Source organism: Phoxinus phoxinus, assembly GCF_949152265.1.
Source record: "Phoxinus phoxinus genome assembly, chromosome: 6".
In the NCBI taxonomy this organism is placed as follows: domain Eukaryota; kingdom Metazoa; phylum Chordata; class Actinopteri; order Cypriniformes; family Leuciscidae; genus Phoxinus; species Phoxinus phoxinus.
This window is the reverse complement of record NC_136881.1, coordinates 16,727,504-16,736,629: the sequence shown is the minus strand read 5'-3', so window position 1 is coordinate 16,736,629 and position 9,126 is coordinate 16,727,504. Positions and strand designations below refer to the sequence as shown.

General features: G+C 37.9%; 1 protein-coding gene across 1 annotated transcript in view; it reads right to left on the bottom strand.

Annotated features, from left to right (window-relative positions):
- Positions 1 to 359: 359 nt before the first annotated feature.
- The window catches only part of fhip1aa (FHF complex subunit HOOK interacting protein 1Aa), a 29,020-nt gene continuing 20,253 nt past the window's right edge, over positions 360 to 9,126 (bottom strand). Inside the window, exons 9-13 of the mRNA XM_079615250.1 lie at positions 8,877 to 9,076; positions 7,145 to 8,098; positions 6,218 to 6,396; positions 4,823 to 4,937; positions 360 to 4,151 (exon numbers count right to left, since the gene is read on the bottom strand). Coding sequence (XP_079471376.1) covers positions 3,949 to 4,151; positions 4,823 to 4,937; positions 6,218 to 6,396; positions 7,145 to 8,098; positions 8,877 to 9,076 — 1,651 coding nt within the window. The 3' untranslated portion in view covers positions 360 to 3,948. The remainder of the gene's footprint in view (positions 4,152 to 4,822; positions 4,938 to 6,217; positions 6,397 to 7,144; positions 8,099 to 8,876; positions 9,077 to 9,126) is intronic.

Below are 9,126 nucleotides of genomic sequence, written 5' to 3'. Positions count from 1 at the left end.
CAGAGCTGTACATGTGGTAGGCTAATATTAACAGTAAATTACAATACAAACATTTGATGTCACTACCAGCGCTTAGATCATATTTACAATAGCATTATTTGGGAGTAGGCACTTCATGGACAATTCTATAATGTTTTATTTAGGTATAAAAAAACCTATCTGTTTATTTATATACAGTATATATGGAAAAATTACACACCGAGCAATCTAACAAAGGAGAGAATTTGTGTGCTGTGATTATAGATGTATTAGATATGGAGATGTAAAAACAAAAGCAGCAGAAAAAGGATATTCATATCAGTTAAAGCACAGAAGATTGATAATGTTATTGCCCACTAACTCATATGACACTTCTGTTAGTGGACAAAATATGTCTTTATTCAAGTCATCATGCCTTACATTTCTGACATAGAAGCTATTGCCATTTGAAACTATTGTCATTCGAAGGTGAAAATATGAGCTGGTGACATTTCTAGATTAAGCAATTCTTTTTACAACCAAGGCATACAGAACTGTACAATTTAAGTAATGCTTACCACCAGTAAAGGCAATTTAATCTAGAATTTCTAATCTATCCCTTGTTCGCCCCCCATACAAAAAAAGTCACCATTACATAAAACTGCATATAAATATCTTTGGATTGACAAGCTACACTGTGGCCTCCAGTTTGGTAATCAGGTTTTGATTGACATAATTTGTACAAGGGGGGAAGCAAAACATTACCTTCAAAAAACGACCACTGAATATGTTGAAGACATTTAATCAAATATGTCAAAAATATACATCCAAATTTTACATTTTCTCATAAAACTATTTAAAGCATAACCACCAGTGTTCATGATCACCAGCTTATGTTGCGTTTACAGATTCCATGTAACTTTGTTTGCACAAAAAACAAATGTGCTCAGGAATCAACTTCCAGAGTTTCAATATACATATAACAAGACACCTGGAGATAGTAAAAACACTTTCAAATCAAGGCAACTTTTATTCTAAAGGACACTTTCTCTTTTGCATATGGGGTGTTTAGATACAATTCCAGTCTATCTCATTTGCTTTCTTTAATACATTTAAAATATGTGATGTACAGTATGCATAGTCTCTCTGATTGTTTCTCAGCTAATGCCATTCCTGACCATTCTCAGAGGCCATGCAAACAAAGTCATGGGGATTCAAGAGAAAGAAAAATAGTTAAAAAAAGAAGTCAAATCATTTTTGTGAAGATTTTATGTAACTCTACAATGGTTTTAATACACTATCGTTCAAAAGTTTCATGTTGGTACGTTTTTTTTTGTTTTGTTTTTAAAAATGCTCAACAATGCTGAATTTATTTGATCAAAAATAAAGAAAAAAATCAGTAGCATTGTGAAATATTATTACAATTGTTTTTTTTAATTATTTAAATTACCGGTACATTTGTAAAATGCAAGTTATTCCTGTAAAATGCAAGTTATTCCTGTGAAGGCAAAGCTGAATTTTCAGCATCATTGCTCCAGTCTTCAGTGTCACATGATAATTCAGAAATCATTCTAATATGCTGATTTACTGCTCAAGTAACATTTATTATTTATTATCAATGTTGAAAACAGTTGCTCCACTTAATATTTTTGTGGAAACTGTGATGTATTTTTTCAGGATTATTTGATGAATTGAAAGTTCAAAAGAACAGCATTTATTTGAAATGTATATACTTTTTTTTTAGTAAGTATTTACTGTCAATTTTTATAAATTTAATGCATCCTTGCTGAATAAAACTATTTATTTATTTCTTTTAAAAAAAAAATTCTTACGACCACAAACTTTTGAACGGTAGTGATGTCTTACCTCACTAAAAAAAGACACCTCAGTCGGATTTACAAGTAGGCGTGTTGCTACTTTCAAACATATTTGTTAACAACTTAGTACCTTTCACATTGTACTAAGTTAATATCAGTGATGCTCTACAAGGAACCAGAGCAACTGTTTCTCAAAATCAAGTCATGTCACCTTAATTTATATAGTGCTTTTAACAATATAGATTGTTTCAAAAAAGCTTTACAGTGATAATAGGCTTTACAGCAGCTCTAGAATAAAGTTATTTTTCAGCTAAAGTTAGTTTTGATTGATTAACTTCCGTTGCAAAGATCATTAGTCTAGTCACTACAGTCACATTAGTCACAACAGTGCCTAGTGGCTCGAGAACGAAAAACCTTGAAACATAAAAAAAAAAAAAAAAAGTTTCTCTGCGCAAATTTTACAAAATGCAAACCTGTGAAAACGCTGACGGCGTGCACATGCGTATTATGTGTTCAGTCTATCGGTATGCGCGTCTGAATATTTATGTGAAATTACAAAATTACTTGTCTGGCCTAAAAAAATTATAATACAGAATTTTGTATCACATTCACGTAGCCATGTGACCTGGAATTATTTTGACAACGCTTTATCTGTACAGAGTTAAAGGAAATGGACGGAAAGGAGGCCTTCACAGGGGAGAGGCTAGTTGACACTTCAGGACAGCGTTGTCCTCGTGTCCAGACGCATGTCCTTTATCAGATCCGGATATGGCCTGGATCCGGCGGACTGCGGTAAACCTCGGGATAAAGAGAGAGACTAATATTAGCGTAGACGCCATTCCTCTTATGATGTAACGAATACATCAGGATTTATGGGAAGTGTTCCCGGTTCCGGCTGACCTAATCTATGCAGCCTAACATTGAATTATAGAAGTATGTGTTATGTGTATGCTAGGCCAAAGAGATGTGTTTTTAGTCTAGATTTAAACTGACAGAGTGTGTCTGCTTCCCAGACAATATTAGGAAGACTGTTCTAAAGTTTTGGTGCTAAATAGGAAAAGGATCTACCGCCAGCAGTCGATTTTGATATTCTAGGTATTATTAACTGGCCGTAATTTTGAGATCGCAGTAGACGTGAAGGACTACGGTATGATGCGTTAAGAGCTCGCTCAAGTACTGGGGAGATAAACCATTTAGTGCTTTATAAGTAATCAGCAATATTTTAAAATGTATACAATGGTTAATTGGGAGCCAATGCAGTGTTGACAGAACCGGGCTAATATGGTCATACTTCCTGGTTCTGGTAAGAACTCGAGCTGCTGCGTTTTGGACCAGCTCTAGTTAGTTTATTAAGCGTGCAGGGCAACCACCCATAAGAGCATTACAATAATCTAGCCTTGATGTCAGGAATGCATTAACTAATTGTTCCGCATTTGTCATTGAGAGCATAAGACGTAATTTAGATATTTTTTAAGATGGAAGAATGCAGTTTTACAGATACTAGACACGTGATTTACAAATGAAAGATTGGTATCAGGTCACTTGTTCAGTTGTATAAAACGTTGACCAGTGTCCAGGTTTACAAAGTATGTTTACTGAATAGAAAACTACAGACATGTTGAAAATTAAGTACTAAAGGAATAGGCACTTTCAGTGTAAGGCCATCAGGAGAACAATGCAGCAAGAGACATCAGCGTCACTGAACAGTCTGCAAAGCATTCAGTCGTCAAGTGTAGTTATTAAGGTCTAATGCCCGTCACCTCTTAATGCTCATGGCTGTATGACCATCATTCTTTGGTTTTGGCCTGAAGTTAGGCAAGCTTTGTCCAGCATTTTGTGTCTGTAAGTCACTTTTATGAAGTGAAGGCACATCAATGAATTGCCTTATGGCAGGAGACACTGGTTTTATGAGTGATGATTTGTGCTGTAACTGTATTTGCTGAGAAATGAGGCTTGGTAATGCATAAATAAATGATGCAAGTACAAAAGACTGTTTCACACAGCAGACAAAAACATGCTGAAAAAAATCCCCCATCAAAAATATATATTAAAAAATTGTCCAAAAAAATCCTACATTAAATTAGAGGTTTAGTGCTTTCAACTAAAAACCATTCAAAATGTCAAAAGTTTCCTGGAAACATTAACGACAAACAAAAAAACACAGAATCAAAGGCTACTGGTCTGTGGGAAAATGAGAAAGAATGGAGTGTTCTTGTGCAATGGCTGCCAGTTCTTTTAGGAACTCGGTGAAAAGAACTGTGGCATATACCTCCGTTTTGTTTAGGGGAACCACAGTTTTAGGTTGAATTTGGTTGTTCTTGATTCTCTCTGCTTCAGAACCATGGAGCCAATCTCCAGTCTGTGGACTCTGGGAGTCTAGATTGAAATGGAAGAAAAACCTAGTCATTGTGCAATATTTAAGCATTTTCATAACGTCTATCATTCAAAACAATAAAAGGATGAGTAACTGAACAAGTCAAATAAAGAAGATGAAGCAGTTGATATTGTTATACAAAAAAAAGCAGCTATGTACCCCTGAAACTGAGAAAAATTACTTCAATATCAAATAAATTAGATTCAGAGTAAAACAAAATGTGTAAATCAGAGCACAGTTTCTTCCACATGTCTACATCTTATTATATTATATTGGGTAATTCGCCATGATTGAACCGACTATTTTCAGCAATATGCAAGTAAAACAATAAATGTACAGCAATTATGAAACACAAAACAATTGGACTTTCTATTTAAAACCTTAGCTAGCTACTAACCCATGTCAACTTTCCTCAGACTATACAGTTTGTGTGTGCGATTTTGTTCTCTCGATTATTTTCATAATTACAGACCCTGTGGACAAACTACAGTACAGCTGTTGTGTGCAACAGTCTTCTTCAGAAAACATTCTGCTGACAGGAGCAGACGCTCACTGTGGGTCATATATATGAAACACTGTTCATTCTTAAAACAGTTTTGTGTTTATTAAGCTTTGATACAGTGTGTCTTGAATATGAAACAACATGACTGAAAGGATATGAACATACTCTGACCTCTTAGTGAACTCTCTCTGGCCAATAAGCAGTGCTGAGCAGCTGTGAGGAGCTCAGGGAAGTCTTTATTATTCGCAGACCACTGCTCTATCTGGTTCTTCACTGAGGCCAGTACCTACAAAATTCAAAAATGGAAAGGCAAGAAGGGAGAGAGAAATTAATGAATAAACAGATTCCACATTCCTACTGATACCATGTATTAATGACCAAGCTTCACTGAGATTTTGAGGGCTACATGTAGCCTGGCTATCACCAGACCAAGCTCAATCTTTTAAGATCGAACATTAGCCTGGGGAGTCTGCTCTGTATTTCTACTGCACAAGAAACGTGATCAACGGGCATAGTTCAAATGACTCTGTACGCAATTGGATAGTCCTTCAACCAATCAGACGCGAAAACTCCAGTTTGTACAAAACAAATGTGTTGGTTTGGAGCATTGATCAGCAGTTTGCAGAAGCAGCAATGGCCTCAAGCGATTTTTGCAGGTTGTGCAAAAAAAATTAAAGTGAGTGTATACACCCACTCGAGCGATTTGTTTGCTAAACTAAAGAAGCCATATGAGCATTGTCGAGAGGTTAAAAGGAATTGGATTTGCTGCTTCTCTATTGCCATCGTGTTAAACCCGCCAATAGCGCGCCAGGTGGATAAGCCAGTTTGTGATTGGTTCCTGTAAATTTGGAAAGGAAGCAGGATAGATAAATCTACAGGTTTCCAGCCTGAGCTGCAGGGCGAAATCAATTCGCCGGCAGATCGGGCTGGGTTTACCCAGTCTAAGCTACATGCCCATTCTGGATAGACTTTTCCATTCTTATACTGACAAAATGGAAATCTAAATAATACCGTTAGTATTGAGTATAAAACCTTGCATTGACACTGTCATTTTGAGATATGTGCCACTGAGTACTGTGCATCTGTATAATATTAGAGTTATAGAGATAAATGCAACATTCACACCACAGCTGAATGTGGTCCAAATAAAAAAAAAATTGTATCCCGCAAATCCGAGGCAATGTTCACGAGCTCTTAAATGTGCCCCACATTAGACATTGGTCTGAACAGGTGAAATTTCTAAACTGACCTGCATACATAAAACACTCAAAACATTTGGCATGTTAATCTGAATCTGAGAGAAATTTATTGAGCTTGATTGTATTGAACCTGATGTTTAGTGACATTCTAGGGACTCTATTTTCTATAGATTATTTTCTACATTAAGCATGCAATGACAGTGAATATTGATTTAGTATGACTTAAAAAGTGAAAGTGGGCCAAATCCTAATTGAAAATATGTTATATATAAAATAAAATAAAATGTATTTGGCCAACAAATATTGCTTTAGATATTGAACAGAGATATGTATGCAAGTAGATCAGATACTGTATGTACTTCAGTACCTGGTATAGTGAGCGGACGCTGGGCTGGAACACCATGTTTGTGTTGAGAAGGAAGGAGCGCAGCAGGGGCTGAGGATAAGAAGCTAACTGAGCCAGGATGCCAGTCAGAAGCAAGTTCACATGGAGCGCGTTACTCGGCATGTTTTCTAGACGAGACAGCAGTACACTCACAAACGGCCCTAAAAGAGACAAGAAGAGTAGAACTCACAAATAGAACAACACAAACCCAAATATCATACAGAATATTAAACTGAAGCTAACACTAAATAATTCCAAAACTCTGCATAGTAGTTTATGGGGGCCAGAACTGAAGGCACACTTCATGAGATATTGGGCCCCATAATGCAATGCACTCGGTTTGACTTTAGAATAGAATCAGCAACATCAGTTGCAATCTTTCTTGACTCATGCTTTGATTTCATTGCCATGCAAATGTAAAATGATTGCATAAATAGTGTATAGATGCTAATTGTTGAGTTGAACAGGCCATGTGATATCAGAAGCATAGTACTGCTGAAATTATAGCATACTGTTTTACATGAGCAGGCAATATACATCAATGCAGTGTTTCCCAAACCTGTTCCTGGAGGCACGCCAACAGTGTTGGTGCAGTCTCCTTTATCTGACCCATATACAGTATTCTGGTCTTGGAGTTTCTACTAACGAGCTGATGAGTTGAATCATTTGTGTTTGATTAGGAAGAGTTGGAAAATGTGTAGTGTTGCTGTGCCTCCAGGAACAGGGTTGGGAAACACTGTATTAAATGTACAGTGCAGTATGCTAGTCATGTCTAATGCAACATTTGATTAGCTGTTACTTTCAGGTGTGTTTGATTTGGGTATAGAACAAAAATTTTACTCTGGCTGTATCCAAAAATCACCCCATAAACCTCTCATTATGAGTCCATATCAAAATATGTTTTCCGACCTGTAAAAGGCACAGAATGACCTTTGCTCCCACTGCGAGGTTTGGTCCCAAAAGGAGACAGTGATGTTTCTGCCTCTGGTGTCTCAGGTGAGAAAGAGTTAAAGTCGATCTCATCTTCCTCATCATTCATGAGGTCTGTAGGACTCTTGAGTTCACTGTCTGCTTTTGCTGGACTACCAGGCTGTGCACCCAGAGTTCTAATCAGTTCCTCATACTGGGCCATGAGGTCCTCCCTTTCTGGACTCATTGACTTGTGGTCTGATTGTGACCCTCTCTTTTGTCTGTCCATTTCATTTACTGAGGAGCTCAAGCCATTTCTCATTGAAGATTCTGAATTTGTAGTCTTTTGATCAGTTACTGGTCCATCTAACACCTCCTGCTCTGCTGCTTCAGTAGGTCTGGATGAGACATGATAGTTGCTACCAGAGTCATTGGCGTCCTTCTGAGCTACCAGGTCATAGACCATAACATCATTCTGAAACTCAGACTCTTCAATGTAAGAGCCCTTCACAATCATAATAGCAGTTCTCCTTAGTTCTTGAATGTGCTTTGGGGGTTCTTCAGGGATGGGACGAGTCTCCTGATCTTCCTCTGGATGCAATTGTGTTGGACAAGCATCATAGCTATCATCCCACTCCAGCTCCAGCATTCTGGGAGTAGCAGTGAGATCTTTGAGGGGTGGACCGGAGCAATGCATTTGATTTGGGGTTTTCCTGCTGGCAATTGGTTGCCGAGTCCTACCTGCTTCTTCCAAGGTACTACGCTGGTATTCCTCTGGAGGAGGGTTCTCACCGTCGTATGGGGCGGACCACACACGACATGCTCGCATACAGTGACGGATGCCGTTTTGTGCATCGTACAAGTAGTGCAGGTAACTGACATCCAGGTAGATCTCTGAGCCAATGACACAGGAGTTACCACAGTCGTCCTCCTCTGATAGAACCTCCTTTGATTCTAAAGGAAGATGTAGAAGCAATTTTAAAACTGTTTTTGACACGTCTCATTACATTTCATGACCTCTTTTTCAGAAATACTGATCCTAACAAAAGTAGTTCTCTGGAATTTGTATCAGCTTGTCAATACTTTAATAACAGGCACAGACATTAAGCGGATTACATAGTCTGGAATGAAGAAATAAAGTTGATGCAGTGAAGTATGTTGCAGATTTAATCCATAAGACGGAAGTCACTAAGACGTGAATGGCATTTCAGTGTACAAACAGCCCACAGAGCTCAGATCTGAACCAATTTTGATCAAGTTTGATCTTTGTCAACAAATCTTCAGCGCATAATTTATTGGAGACCAACACAAAAAAGATGCATGAAATCTTGTTGTCTCACTTTTGACATTGAAACCTGGAAATACTTTGATAAAACAACTTTAACAATTACCACGTCTAAGGCTTTGCAATAATCTAGGACAGGAGTGTCCACTTCTTGCTCCTGGAGAACTGCCATGGACAGTTCAGCTTCAACTTCAACTCCAACCCACATGCCTGGAACTTTCTAGTCAGCCTGAAGACCTTAATTTAGCTGCTTCAGGTATATTTAATTGGGGTTGAAGCTAAATCACAGGACAGTGGCCCTCCAGGAGCAAGATTGGACACTAATGATCTAAGTCCTTAAAATATTTTAAAAGTCTTATTACAATTACACATTATGCACACTGTAACCTCAAATGACATAATATGGACATAAACAGTTCCACAGGAAGTAATGAAACTACAAGATACCTATTGTTCCTGTATGGAAGTCATCAGTTACTTTTGACCACAAGATGGAGTCCAGTTTTCTAAGTGGTGGGGGGATGATATCTGGAGAGCAGCAAGAGGGTGTAAGGGCTAGAAACTTGCCAGCCGATACAGAGTAACAGTCTCTCTCTCTCAGGACTCTACGCTGACTCAACATCATATGGTTACAGGGGATCAGGTACCTGTAGGGGGAGGAGAGAGACAACTTATAGTGCCCCAATATATGCACTTC